The following is a 13,806-nucleotide window of genomic DNA, read 5'->3' on the forward strand; positions in this document are numbered from 1 at the left end:
GATATACAGGATGTTTGCTCTAACATGTCCAGAAATTTTATTTAAAGCCAGCGATAAAAGAGAAACCAACGCTACTTTTCAGCTACTTGACCAAGAAACAGGTGCGCTACTAGTGAAGCAGTACCTGTTTCTTACTCAAGTAGCAGAAAAGTACCACTTGCTTTTCTTTTATCGCTCGCTTTAAATATAATTTCTGGACACGTGAGAGCAAACAACCTGTACATAGCTCTCACAAGATAGTCGTATTTTTGCAATATTATTTTAGTTCCATGTCAGCGCCACGAAGCAACCGTGGTTATGAGCGGCGTACAGATGTGGACAGATGGAGAGAGGACAGCAGGAAGGAGGAGTGGGGGAACAGGGGGTTAGTATGCGTCTTGGGCCGACTTCAGGGGGAACTATGCCGACATTCGTCTGGAAAGTCGTCGGAAAAACCAGGGAAAACCTCAGACAGCCGGTGGTAGGATTCGAACCTACCACCTCCCAGTCTTCAGCACGACCTTGGCTCTGTTACGGCGTATGTTGCTAGCCATATTCGTCATCTTGCCGGACACGGGAAGCCATCTTCAGCAACGCTCAGGCTACTTGTTTCAAGTGGGGATGAAAAGGCGGCCAAGTCCGCTTCGCAGAACTGTCTACGGCGATCGACCTCGTTCTCACGACGGCTGGCTACTTAAGCGGCCACCTATGGGTCCACTGCGTTCTATTTTCCCAATGTAACCACTGTAAATATACGCTGTTTCTCTGCTTCTTCGACCTCCGCCTCGTTCTTGCCAAGGTGTTGGGATTCGGCAACGCTACCGAGTCAACGATTCGCAACAGCTCCCATGAACGAGCAGGACGCATTATCCCGCTCGGCCATGGCGCTGGTTGTTGTCATAATTTTTTAACAGACCAGCAGCCAGGGTACATGTTACTTTATAGAACGAAGAAAACACACTTGGCGTGCATAACAATCACAAAACCACCCAAGCTGCACAACATCTTGGCCCAATATTGTACCAATATTGGGCAAAGATGTTGTGCAGCTTGGGCTGTGCGTTTTCTTCGTTCTATGTTGTAATAATGTACCCCCTCCTCACCCATGTGCTGGCGATTAAAAAAAAAAAAAAACTATATTCCGCTCTCAACGGTTACCAACACGTTAAGAACTTCACCACTGCAGCATAACGTCATCACTCACCTGGTGTCAGCAAAAGCCCTTGGTTATGCAAGTCTCGTTGTAGTATAGAGCATATGAACGCTGCACTTATGTCAAACGCATAACCAACCCAAGGAAGGAAGCGCCAACATAGGAGACCAGAAAACTTTATATCATATATCATCTGCTGCTCATGCATTCATGCGACCCAACATGTAGTTTTAAGCTCTCAAGCAAACGTGTCGTCATCCTTTTTTGGCATTGGTAGGAAACGTAAAATGAAGAGGAAGTTAAGGTGCGTCTCAACCACATCCTTACACAGAACTTCACTCTATAGTAACAGGATCAGTCTGCCCGTGCGTCCAACGCGAGGGAACACAAATATCCACTTTGATACAAATCAGGCACAACACTGAGGGACCTCAGTTTCTGACTAGTCACACAGAGTTCACAGTGAACCGTACGCTCCGGACGTCGGAAGTGTTCAAATACTGATGAAAAGCTCATTATTTCACGCTAGAGAAACGCCAGGCACGGATTACTTCCCAGTCTCTCTCTCGTCAATATGTACACAACATCATTGTCGTTGATATACGTACAATTCACAAACAAAAGAGTAAGCACGCAAAGCTTGATACGTTGTGAAATCCTTTTACGGTTGAAGTGATTGTTAGCAGAGCAGGAACGGAATAAGACATATCATTCTATTCAGAACGCTTTCCAGTTTCGTTGTCCTATAACGGCTCGGAAGTCCAACTTCCGTCTCTCTCCTTTCTCGTTGTTGAAGCACGTCTTGACTGTTTGACCCGCCCACACGTTGTCCTTGAAGACGTGGGTATAAATTCCCGTTTCTTGAGGTAATGTTATTGCTGGCTCATCACCTGTGCTGCTGTAACTTATGGAACACTATATTTGATGGATCATCCGATAGCTCGGGGAAAGAGTCCACATCATGATAATAGTCTCCCCTGTAGCCTGGAGCTGATCCAGTTCTGATAATGTGCTCCTTGTCTTTCTCGGACCAACCGAGGGATGATCCGTGTTGGTCGGTCAGCAAGACCTGCCGCTCTTGCGCCCAGCGCTGGCTCACAGCGTGCTTCTTAGCATGCCATAGTAGTCTCAACTTCTCCCTTTCGGGTACGGTGCCGTAACGGATGTTCAGGATGGCGTGCGGGGTGTGAATTCGTACATCTGAAATCTGAGCGCCGTCATCCGCCTTGCTCTGATGGACGGTGGTATTGATCGACGTTCCAAGACGCTGAAGTTGGGTTATGTCTTCGTGAAATCTCCAGGTACTGTCTTTGACGAAGTAGAATACGTCTTGACCATGCATCACAAGGTGTAGGCTCAAGAGGTACGAGTTGTTGAAAACGGAAGTATAGACGTCACGCTGGATAGGGTCAGACTTGTCGACGGAACGGATTACCGCTCTTCCCCCTACTCGGGACACAGTGATGCCACGTCCGAATGGGACGTTGATAGTGCTGAGCTTCGGGATGGAATTCTCGGTGGATTGTTCGCGTTTTACTTTAGAGCTTTCGACGCTGGAGAGGCGGGAGAAGCTTTCGAGACGGCGCCTGACGGCACAAGCGTAGCCGGAGATTAAGGGAACCGCCGGTAAAGGGAGGTTGTACGTTGGTGACATGGCAGAAGAGATGACCAGCCCTGGAGCATCGCGCAAGATGCTGGGCCTGCCGAGTCCTAAGCTGCTGATATCGATACCTTGGTTCTCAATCCAGTTGGAGAGGTCTGGAAAGAGTAGACAAACGGCTGTTAGGATGTATGCGTTTGATATGGTATATTGAGCGTCGTGGACAGTGATCAATGAGCTGGTACTATCAATGTATTGCTGTGTAATGCTGGTATGATCATCGTACAATAAAACGAAAAATACACGATTTTTCTGAGATCTTGATTTAAAACTGCCCCATCCCTGAAGGTATCAAAAGAATTTCATGAAAAACGCGAAACGAAACTAACAAACGAAAACAAGGCATGTACTGACATGTAGTAAACGATTGCTTATCTTCGTGTGTAGCCCCTCATGAGCCCCTTTCCTTCTTCTTTCTTTGTTTTAAGAAATATACCCCCCCCCCCCACACACACACACACAATTCATGAGATTAGTGTTCTGTAATTATTTGCGTTTTGCATTCAGAATCCAATATTCTGATTTTCTGTGTTTCGAAAATATTCATACATCAAGAAATGAAAATGAGGAGACCCTACGGGTTGTTTTGGGGGACCGTGCCAACAATAAATTATTATTATTATTATTATTATTATTATTATTATTATTATTATTATTATTATTATTATTATTATTATTATTATTGTCTTTTCTTCGCATGTTAGAGAGAATGCCCTGTACTGCAAGACTGACACAGCAATGTAAGAATGTGACTTTGTTTTCCAAAGTGCACAAACAATTCTTACGATTTTGCGTAATGCACATCTTACGATGCACTGCAGCCCTCTTGGCTTCTACATCGCTCCCTCTAACCTCCATTTTTCCCACTCTGGAGCATGCATTTATCTTTTTCTGGGAAATAAATTTTGTGGTTGGCCTAGAGATTCTAGTTAGGAAACTCAACGTGGCGACTGTTATAAACAAAACTATAATGAGTAAGATATCAGAGAAAAGCGCAAGAAAATACTGCACTAAGAATTCTATCTGCACTAGGAAATCTATGTGATTCATCAAAGCGTTCTATTTTGGTAATAACGTGGCAGCAAATGATAACACTGGTGGACTCCGTGGTAAAACTGACAAATGAAACTCCTGCTAGCTCACCTAATTTCTTGCTGCTGCCAGATCGTCGTAGATTGACAGGATCGTTCTGGTTGAACTGGTACAGATGCAGTTTCCTCACATTCGTGGCGTGGTGGAGCACGTCTTCCCATTGTGGCGTCATCCACTTTCCCATCAAAGAATCATAAATGCGCTCTCCGAAGTGTATCAAACCGGTTAATGGATCGAAAATACCACCTTGAAAGTCCACAGGCAAGTAAAACAAGGGCGTAGAGTCATAGATTATGTGACCGTATGGTCCTCTATAGACTTCTTTGATGACTTCGCCGTACTTATCGAAAACGAGAGTAGGACTGCCGTTATGATCGGTCGCAACGTAAAAACTGTCCTTGTTGACTAAAATATGAATAAGAAAGTCGTTGGCGTCGTACACCAGGCTCATACTACGACCGTCGGCATTGTTATAAACGTGCGTCACCAGGCTAGGCTTAGCTGGATCAGCGTAGAAGAACTGCGTCATATTGCCAAAGTGATCTTTTCGCATGGCAAGCCTGTTTCTTGCATCATAAAAGTAGCGCACTTCGTATTTTCCTCTTCGTGTACGATATGCTTTGGTCAGCTGCCCCTTCGTGTTGTAAAGGAACCTCTCTTCTCCGCGCTGAACGACGAATCCTCTGTCGTCGACGACGAACGGAGTTTCACCGAAGCGCGAAATTCGGTCTCCAACGTCGTGAAGAATTTCGATCTTATTTCCCATATACTGCATCGTAACGATGTTCCCGTTGGCGTCGTAGCTGAACTTCCAGTGATCTTTCCCCATCATCTCGGTGAGCTGATCATCTTCGTCGTAGGAGAAGTTCTGCGTCCTTAGCTGTACTCCTCCCGTTAATCTCATCAGCGTTCTTGTCTGCACGACTCCGTCTCTATTCCCGTATCGGACGTCCATGCGATACACCTCTTTATCGCCGATATGAAGGGATCTTTGGTGTATTCTGTGCTGGGCATCCGTCTGCTGAGTAAACTTCGCCACATTGTCCGCAATAACCGTCTCGTTCGGACTATGATCGTGGAACCTGAAGTTGCCGACCACCTCTCTCCTACCCGTCCTCGGCGAGTAGGTGAACTCGGTTTCTGGGAACTGGAGCGTCCCAATTCGAACGCTGAGTGAACGAACTTTGAACCACTTGTCATATCGATAGTGAAAGTTCGCTGTTGTCAACTGGAACTTGCTGTAAAATCGAGCTACACATTGAGTTAGTAAGGCACCATCGTAGTAATATTCGTGTCTGACTTCAACGTCGTCTTCGCTCCAGGCCTCAGACTTGACAAGTCCGGTGGAAGTGTAGTTTGTTTCGATTTTTCCTCCTCCGAAGACGACGGCTGTAAGGAGGGATTGGCTGTACCGGTAGAGAACTCGGCCTTTGTCCCTAGGGTAGATCTTGAGTATCGGAAGGCTGAGGTCGTTGAAGTGGACGACGCAAGGCCCACTGTTTCCTGGAGGCGTGTAGTATACCTTGTAGAAGCCAATGGATACAAGTACCAGGAAGGAGTGACGTGTTTCTTTTGGTGTGACGACGTGAAGCAGGCCTCCGTTGTCGTCGTAGTGAAAGGCGAAAGTGCGACCGCTTGGAAGTATGACCTTTGTTGGCTGTTGGAGGAAAAATATTGAAGGTTGTCAGAACCCTTATCTCTCGACGGGGTCAGGGTAAATAGGCTAACGTATTTGCAGCAAACTATTGAGCCAATGTTTTTAGATTCCCCTCGACACTTTTTTTTTACTCATTTACCCCTTTCTAGCCTAAATATTCGTTCAGCAGGGTATGGCGAAACAAATATTTGGCGTTTAATACTGCAGTGTAAATAATGATTTCTAATTTCCTAGAAGAGTTTTATAGAACCTAGATCAAACTGAAATGGCTGTTAGTTCCCAAGTCCTTCCCTGGATCGCTTTCGTGTGTTTTATGTTGGTTTGCAACTTGAACTATTCAGAATTTAATGAAGTCGGAAACTACCATATATTACATGGCTCCAACGCAATAATAACTTGGAGACTAAAAACAGTACAATTATGACATCAATTATTGCACTGATTTAGCTCTTTGCCAAACTCGTCACGCTTCTCAACATCATATGACTTTTGGCAACAAATGCACGATTTAGAAAGCGAAGATAGTTCAATCACACAAACACGCATCGATGATGATGGTAGTTCTTGACTGAATACTCTTGCATAGGTGCATGTGACAAGGCCATTCTAAAGCAATTGCCAATTATCAGTATTTCTCCTCAATTCACATTGATGGCACTTCCAGTCAGACTTTTTCCTGCGTTGTTCTCCTATTTTAATATCGCAGATGAAGATATTTTCAAATATGCGTGTAGAATAATATTGGTGGTAGTTTTGCATTGATCATCTGTAAGAATGTGCATGCTTACCAACGCAACCAAAAAGAAGAAAATCGCGGCCTAAGCGGTACAGAAACAGATAAACAAAGATAAAACAAAGTCATAATACAAAACGAATAAACGACATTGTATTTCCGTGAAACGCTTTCGCTTTTTGATGTAGAATCATTTTAAACCGCTGCAGTTATGAAAACCGCTTTAAAACTGTGCCGCACATCCTTTAGGGCTGGCCACAGAAATAGAGAAGTCAAGGGTTATAACAACTTGATTGCCGTGTTTCGGAGTAACATTTCCATGGTTCCAATTTAAAATGTTGGTAATTATTGCTGAAGCGCAAGAACTAGGAACGTGTTCTTACCTTACTTATGGTGTCGTACGTGTATTTTACGGCAGCGTTGTCTGGTAGCCGAACTTCTGACAGGTGTCCCAGTCGATCGTAAACAAACGATTCGGAGAGTAGACCTTGTTGCCAACCGGAGAATCGTCCCAGACGGTCGTACATGACATTGAGGGGAACCCTGGTGTCCGTGGGCAACCACTGCACGGGTCTGGCAAAGCTGTCATACTGCACCACTAGGAACGGCCTACGTGAGCTGTTGTAGAGGATCTCTCGTGCTGCTACCCAGTCGTATTCCGTTGTAAGGTACTGCGTTCCATTCACCTGCAGAGCAGTGTGGATGTCAGGTTCTACATTCCAATCAAACCTCGAAGATTGAATTCCGGATTTGCATATGCTGTTTCCCTATAACATGTACTATGTCCAGTACTCAGGTATTTAACAATGTGGAGTATATCCCGGCTCAGAAGGACTCGAAGCGATACGGTACAAATCCATAAGGTTCTTGCGAAATCATAGATAAGCAAGCCTCGTGTGCGGCGCTCAGTGTCTGGTCGTCCTGGTTCTGTGTCTTTGGTTTTTAGCGCTTTTATGAAATGAGTTCCTGTTCATGACTTCACCAACAGGCCCAAAGGACTGTTTTAACCCGTATGCCAACACAAAATTTACTTTCACCGCAATGTTATTTTTGCATTCATGTTATCATTCACCCACAACTGTAACATATTACCGTTTCATCTGTTGAACTGTGATAGTGAAACGGAAATTTACCAAGAGGACACGTTCTACCGCAGAGATGGCCCTGTCGTTCTCACGGCGAGAAAACTTGAGGTCGTAGCGCCATTGCAGTGTGTGTGCCGGTTCAACGCCCCAGAAGAGAGTTTGACGCACGGGCACGGGGAACATTCCTGCCTGAACGGGCAACAGTTCCCGAAGCACGCGATGCGTATCTGCTTCCCAGACTGCAGCTGCTTTCCACGGCGTGCTCACTTCCACGGACCCGTCTTGATGAAAAGTTGTCTCGATAGAGACGCCACCTGGAAGTAAGTATGTGAGAATACAGTTAAAATGTTGCAGAACTAGGCAAAATGGGAAATAGGCTGTGGAAGAGCACTGGTGACGTAAGGGAAGGATTAAGTTATTGAAATATATAACTAAGTACACGAACTAGGCTTTCGTGTGTGCGTTGTCTTTTACGTGTCCTCAAGCTCAATGTTTTCTTGCACTATGAATCTTCGCCAGCGATCCGCCATCCTAGGGCATTATGCTGACAGTATCATAAACATTAGATTAGTGCTCGCTAAGAAACATAAGATTATATAACTATATGTTACGCGACTATGGCGATGTTGAGTTTTTAGCTGCAAAAAAAAAGTCGTAAAACACAAGGGAAGGTACTGGGAAACCATTAGAATGCACTGCGGCTGCATAGCCGTGTTGTTGGTTCTTACATTTCTTAATGTGCACATTTCATCTGTGCTTTTATTACACTTCTGTGTGCTGATGTGCTCTAACGAATGTTTTTTTACGGAAGATGTGACGTTCTTACCTTGGGCTGTAATCACTGTAGTTCCTCTAACAGTAACTACGCGCTTTCCGTTATCTTCAATGGCTGAAACAGAGGCACCTTCGGAGCTGAGGTCGAACTCCAGAGTTGTGACTCGTCCACTTGGATTGACAACGTCAGTGAGACGCCCGTTCTCGTCGTACAAGTAGTGGAAGGTCTTGCCGGTCGCGTCGTAGCGGGTCAGAAGGAGTCCAGATGGGTCGTACTTAAAATGTGTCTGAAGATTGTCGGGGTTGACGAAGGACTCCAGGAGTTCCAGCAGCTTCTCCTTGGCGACGTGCACTCGACATTTTTGGCCCCGTGCTGTCTCGATTGTGTGTAAGCTGTTCCCGGAGTCTCGCAGAAACGCCACCTACAGATTATCAAAACCGAAAAGGATTATGTGGCATCTTGTTGGTCCTCGCAAATCTGATGTGGTCTATGGCAGGCATATGCATAGTAAAACACACACCCCAGCACCTGACCACATGATTTTTGGTCGCCTCAATTTAGCTTTTTCTCATTTCATTTCTCACCGCGAGATCACATTAATTATGTACACACAGCATGGTATCTTTACACGTAGCGATCTTCATCTTCCCTGTATTCTTTCCACCTTTTTAAAGCCACCACAAAGGCAAATTGCGCTAAGGTCGCTTGTGTAACTCCCAGTCGGTTTGCATAAATGTTAAGTAAAGAGACTCAGACTCATTCTCAATGTCATTATCATCATATCACCATTCTCTACTGACTCCTGTAACTCTGCTTCCCGTTATCATTGTTACCATTTATACAAACAGGCCGATATTCTGCGACATAAAAAAGGAGATCAAATAATTCACAATTAATTAATTAATTAAAAATAATTCATAATTCACTCTGCTCTGTGAAGATGTTTCTAGACAATATCTACGTTGGTGACAATCTACGCAAACCGGTAGGGCTTCCCGTCTCCATAACTGGTAAGCCAGTTTCATGTACTTAATGTTGAGCAAGACATCTACGGAAACCCAGCTTGGTAAAACTGCACAGGATGTGTGCACAGAAACACTTTTTAGCTAGAAAATATTCACATAGAACATATTGCAGAGCACTTACCTTGTTACCCGAGGTATCGGTGACAGCACTCAGCTTTCCCAAGCTGGTGTTGACATTGTAGAGGAAAGTATACTTGGTCTTGCCAGTAAGGATACTGCGCGTAACTATGTGTTGTCCGTACTTATTAAAGACATATAGTTCGTGATTTTCGGGATGCGCAATCTGGTACTCTTGCTGATCATCTGGTTCCGGCAAGTACGGTATAGCCGATAAAATTTTCAGACTTCCAAGGTCAGCGATATGAACAACGTCGTCGCTGGTAACAGTTAAGGATGACACTGAATGTAGTTTCGTGTCCACTGCAAGCGTTGTCTTCCCGTTGGTGGGCGCGCAAAGGCTCGAAGAGACGCTGCAGTTGTGAGCTCCCGGGTCACAAGCAGCTATCATCGCTTGCTTGCACCTTGATTCGTCTCGACCGGCGAAGTGTAGAAGTTCACCATCGGGTGTTAAGGCACGCACACGGTAGGAATCCTTCTGGTCTACTTCTGCGATGTACATCGTTCCAGTTGGTCCAAATGCAAAGCTGATGAGGGTTCCAAGGTCGGCGTCATCGCCCATACGGCTTTTCTGGGCTGAGCCTTGCTGTGCTTTGCAGTACACAGGTTGTCCTGCCACGACGAGGATGCGTTGGTCCTTGGTGAGTTTAAGAATCATGTGGTCATCTATGAAGTACAGGGAGTTGTCTACGGGGTTGATAGCGAGTTCTGTGGGCCATCGGAGCTTGACCTGTGGTTAGAAGAGGGTTCATGTATATCCAAATGGCGTACATCCCAACAAGCTGGTTAAGAAAGGGCATGTCGAGAAATGTCAGAGCACCTGCTAAAAGCACCACACAAAGCTATGTTCTTCTCATCTGCTACTTCTGTCCATGCCCAGGCTCTTTTATCACAAAGTTTACAGATGATTTTCTTTGTTATGTTTTCTACTGTCTCTCCCCAAGCTGCACAACATATTGGTCCAATATTGGCAATACCGGCACGATATTGGTCCAATATTGGCAATACCGGCACGATATTGGTCCAATATTGCCAATATTGGGTCAAGATGTGCTTCTTGGGGTGATAAGGAATCAGAAAAGCGGCCAAATTGTTAAACAGGTGAATTGAACCTTCAAATGAATACTACTGAATGAAATGAGCAAGGGCGTTCTTGAGCAAGCTAGTGGACGGGCACGTGACTTCAGAACTGTGTAACTGTGTTAGCGTACTGTTCGGCTATTCAAAGAACTCGTTATAAAGCGATCGAGAAATGCCGAGTATCGATTAAACAACAATTTTTTTACGGGATGATGGCTGGGGAGTTTCATCGCCGCGGGCGATACTCTACCCCATTGCTGGTGGTGATGCGGGGAATGAAATAATGAGCCCCTTCACAATAAGGATCGAAGTCCTGTGGTGTTCAGAAAGGTGAAGAGAGCCTTGAGGGCAGAGCGTTGGTGTGCTGGATGTGGCCAGGGACCAAGCAATTTTGTAAGAGAGAGGGGGCCGGAGTCTGGCTCCTTGAGGGATGCGGAGAGTACGGTTCGGGAAGGTTGGTAGTGTGGGCAATGGAGAAGAATGTGCTCTAGATCTTCTACGGCACCGCAGTGGCTGCAGTGGGGAGCGGCAACTTGTCTCAAGCGGTAGCGCCACTGCACTGTGAAGGCCGCGTCGAGGTGCATTCGATGAGCTAATCGATTAATATCGATGAGTATCGATTAATGTCAATGAGCTACCTATGAGAAGCAAATGTAGAAACCATAACGAGTCTACTAAAACATATCGACTATATGACATAGAGGACATTCGATATGCCATTTGAAAAACTTTACCCGGTTTTTCTTATTAGCACCACAGGAAGAAAACCACATTCTAGATTCTCTGTTTCCATTCTGATTTCATGACCTTACGACTGACCTCACTCAAATGAAGTGTTCCAGAACAAGGGATGGGCCTCCACTGCCGCTTGTGGTGGTGATCTCCAATGAGCGTGTGAATTATCCCACGACTGTCTACGACGCGGATATTATTCCCATCGCCGAAGTACAGGCTGTTGTCCACCGCTACAGCCATGCCTGAAAATGAATAATCAGTCAATAAAGACAACCAAAATCACGCATCACGATGTTGTACAAGTGCCGTCGTAAATTATTTGTCGCTTATAATTAGGATATGTACTCTGGACACCTAGAAATTGGAACACTACCTTTTGGGTACGACAGCTTGGCTTCGAGCGCTGGTCTCCCGTCACCGCAGTTGTCATGGTCGCGGGGAATACAGCGCTCACCGTTGCCTACAACCACGTCAAAGTTTGAGTCAGGGTCTTCGACTTTGTCCAGGGAGTGGACGCGCAAGATCTGGTGACGCTCTGGATCCGAGATGTAAAGGTGGCCATCTGTGGGACTCAACGTTAAGTGGTACTGGTAGGAAACGTCAGTGGTTCTGGAAAAGATATCAAATGCACGTTAATCGGACATATGTTTAAGTACATATTCCACAGCATCTGTAGCGGTATGACGTTCAGAGATTACGTGGGACAGTCCACACAGCTGTAGGTTTGAAAATTGCAAACACAAGTAACATGACCACTACAGCCAGTTGCCGATATCTGATTGTTTATTATTTGGATAAGCTATCATCCTCAATATTTTATTTTGGTAGACCGTAAAGCACATTCCAACCTCGTGTACTTGCACCTTTCACACTACATGACATGCACATACACAGATGTTCCTGACAAGACAGGGTTTTAAAAAAATGTCGAAGCCTGTGCTTTATGGTGTCGTTGCCGAGTCAATATATCGGTTCTGTGACAATCTATTTTGTGTATATTGTTAATGTTTTTGGTATTGGAGATATTCAACTTTGCAAGAGCAAAGATAAGTGAAGAGCGGAGCCCATCGTGTTGCACGGAATTATGTTACCCGAGTACTACGCTACCCCTTACTACGCTTAGGCTGCTGCTCCGACCTTGGACACAATAACATTGAAGACAACAACGTTGAAGACCCGCATAGAGTCCCTGACGCTTGTGGGAAGCACACCTGATTGTTCTGCTTCCGAAACCTATATCGAACAGTTCGAAATCAGAAGGTGAAGAGCAACTTGACAACTATGGCATTGCTAGGACATTGAGTTCTTCAGGAATCATGTGTCGCGTTGTTGTCAGATTTTAGAACAGTAACGGTGATTCCCTACTTGCACATAAAGGGCGTTCCCGTTATTTTGTTAAGCTGACGCGCTGCAAATGTAACACGAAAGCAGGTAAACACCCCTTTTGGAAGACCGGGATTTGTCGCGATTGGATTTCACGAAGTGATGCATTCATCGCTTGCTACGGAATATCGACTAGTGGAAGATCTCGGGGTACCCTGGACCCTACTTTGGCAACGTTGTGGCACTTAGACTTTCAGCCACCGTTGCGGCTCGGGGACACTTAGCGCTCTTGGGATTACCAATTGTGGTAGTTCCAGAAGAAACTTACTTCATTCTGTAAACAGTGTAGACCTGCCCAGAAGGAGTGATTCTCCGGACCAAGTTCAAGTCACCAACGTAAACACTTCCATCAGGGCCGCTCGTTAGAGCAACTGGGGCCAGGAGCTTGTTGTCCCTCGCTAGTCCATTACATTCGGGGCACAAGAGCGGTCTCTGTTGACCTGTGCCTATTGGAACTTGGATCACGCGTGGCTGATGCTTAAAGTACACTGTCGAACCATCTCCTTGTTGGAGTACTCCTGTAACGATATACCAGAGTATTGTTCAGTAGAGCTGAGGTTAACTTAGGTTAGGTTAGTTGCAGCACTCTAACGGTCAACATGCCTTCGTGGAAGTTATAACGGTGATGAATATCCAAATTCCATCCACCCAGTTCTGATATGTCCATGTCGTAGCCTCGAAGCGTTGTTGACTGCGTCGTCCACACAGTGCGCTTGCAGGTGCCGTACTCATAGCCAACGAAAACTGCAAGGAAATATCATCAGTGATCAATATCAATGAATTACTTGAATGTGATACTACTGAACGCAGAATAAAGACAAGCTAAGATGCCGTAAGAGAATGTTGAGCTTCGCCACGACGCAGATAATTACGTTCACAGTAAAACTTCATTAACGCAAAACGGATCTTGCATCACTCACGTCTGTTAACCGAGCTTTCAAAGGAAACTGACCGTCCGTACGCGAATGGAACTGGCTGCATATTGTCGGCCTGCGAAATGTGAAGGACTGGTGCGATAATGGAACCGTCAAGTGCGCTGTGAACGAACGAAGTCCACTCCTTCATTCTACTTTGGTCATTTTGGGAGCACAGGGGTGCCTAACCACATATTGCTTCATGGACGATAGCGTGCCAGGAGAACACAATGCATTCCGGACAGGTCCTGACCTGACGTCATTGCACAGATCATCATGCACGTAACCATAAAAATGCGGGCGGCTATGACGGGCGGTCCGCGTTGCGTCGTTTTGTTATACGTCTCTCAATATATACCCAAGAGTCTTTATCTGATATTCTTGTGGTTAAACACGTCCGCTTGCGCATCTGGCTTCG

The 13,806-nt window shown here is 45.5% G+C and overlaps 1 protein-coding gene and 1 long non-coding RNA gene across 3 annotated transcripts in view; one reads left to right on the forward strand and one right to left on the reverse strand.

Moving 5' to 3' along the window:
* LOC135394566 (uncharacterized) overlaps nucleotides 1-13,806 on the forward strand; it is a 79,278-nt gene that overhangs the window by 47,682 nt on the left and 17,790 nt on the right. The window lies entirely within an intron of this gene.
* LOC135394565 (teneurin-m-like) overlaps nucleotides 1,293-13,806 on the reverse strand; it is a 261,414-nt gene continuing 248,900 nt past the window's right edge. For both annotated transcript variants that reach the window (XM_064625364.1, XM_064625363.1), the window contains 10 exons: nucleotides 13,078-13,218; nucleotides 12,743-12,992; nucleotides 11,465-11,700; nucleotides 11,176-11,333; nucleotides 9,281-10,006; nucleotides 8,186-8,555; nucleotides 7,408-7,673; nucleotides 6,658-6,960; nucleotides 3,936-5,541; nucleotides 1,293-2,890 (listed from right to left, as the gene is read on the reverse strand). In XM_064625364.1, coding sequence (XP_064481434.1) covers nucleotides 2,019-2,890; nucleotides 3,936-5,541; nucleotides 6,658-6,960; nucleotides 7,408-7,673; nucleotides 8,186-8,555; nucleotides 9,281-10,006; nucleotides 11,176-11,333; nucleotides 11,465-11,700; nucleotides 12,743-12,992; nucleotides 13,078-13,218 — 4,928 coding nt within the window. In that variant the 3' untranslated portion in view covers nucleotides 1,293-2,018. The remainder of the gene's footprint in view (nucleotides 2,891-3,935; nucleotides 5,542-6,657; nucleotides 6,961-7,407; nucleotides 7,674-8,185; nucleotides 8,556-9,280; nucleotides 10,007-11,175; nucleotides 11,334-11,464; nucleotides 11,701-12,742; nucleotides 12,993-13,077; nucleotides 13,219-13,806) is intronic.

Source organism: Ornithodoros turicata, chromosome 5 (genome assembly GCF_037126465.1).
Source record: "Ornithodoros turicata isolate Travis chromosome 5, ASM3712646v1, whole genome shotgun sequence".
Classification (NCBI taxonomy): Eukaryota; Metazoa; Arthropoda; class Arachnida; order Ixodida; family Argasidae; genus Ornithodoros; species Ornithodoros turicata.